General features: G+C 46.7%; 1 protein-coding gene across 1 annotated transcript in view; it reads left to right on the top strand.

Moving 5' to 3' along the window:
- Positions 1-912, top strand: part of LOC103607148 (catenin alpha-2-like) — a gene marked incomplete at its 3' end in the record, with an annotated part of 66,460 nt that overhangs the window by 49,815 nt on the left and 15,733 nt on the right. The window contains exon 3 of the mRNA XM_008591684.1: positions 700-866. Within this exon, the coding sequence (XP_008589906.1) occupies positions 700-866 (167 nt within the window). The remainder of the gene's footprint in view (positions 1-699; positions 867-912) is intronic.

Raw genomic sequence — 912 nt, 5'->3', positions numbered from 1 at the left:
GTTCCCGTTACTTCCTGGAGTACATAGCAGTGCATTCTTTTAGGATACTGAGCCCGGACTTGGTGCACCTGCTTTTACCCTGTCTCAGGGTTTGGAGCAGTGTTAGTCCATGGGGTAATTCAGATGAGCGCTTCCACGTAGCTGGCCAAATGACCACCTGTGCCCACCCTGGTGTGAATCACGTGTAGAACATATTTTCTTACCTGCTCCAGCCTTGCTCTTCTGTAGATATATGGACTCTGAGTGTATCTTAGTCTGGCAATAAAGAGGTGCCCCATCCACCATTCCCAGGGTTGCAGTCAATCTTGTTTCACCACGCCTGGCATCTAATATACCTGGATTGGGTCTCTGGCCACATGCATACCCCACCAAACCGTAGAACCCCATTGTATGTGCCTTGCTTGTCATGTTTCCTTTTAATTCTTTTGTTTCATAATGGATGTGGATCCCTGTCCTGGTCAAAGATTTTTACTAGGATAGGGATCAAGGTAACCTTCCCAGTTCTTGACATGACAGCTGGTCATTTTTCTGTTTTCCTAGTTGCTGAATAGTATCTCTTTGCAACCAGCATGGTTCAAACCTTTGAACAAATATGATGTAACTTTTGCTTGATGATATGAATTGCTTAGGAATATAGCCTNTTAGGATTGCCAGCTTTGGGACTGTCTACTCACTTGCCTCTCTGCTTTTGTCTTCCAGGTGAGACCATGCGGTTCGCCTCCTCTGAGTTTGCTGACGATCCGTGCTCATCTGTGAAGCGAGGCACCATGGTGCGGGCAGCACGGGCTTTGCTTTCAGCTGTAACACGCTTACTCATCCTGGCGGACATGGCGGATGTCATGAGACTTTTGTCTCATCTGAAAATTGTACGTATGTACAACTTATCAGCACTTGCTTTGTGTGGGTGGCAAT

Source organism: Galeopterus variegatus, unplaced genomic scaffold (genome assembly GCF_000696425.1).
Source record: "Galeopterus variegatus unplaced genomic scaffold, G_variegatus-3.0.2 Scaffold7175, whole genome shotgun sequence".
Lineage (NCBI taxonomy): Eukaryota > Metazoa > Chordata > Mammalia > Dermoptera > Cynocephalidae > Galeopterus > Galeopterus variegatus.
This window is presented reverse-complemented; position numbering and strand designations above follow the sequence as displayed.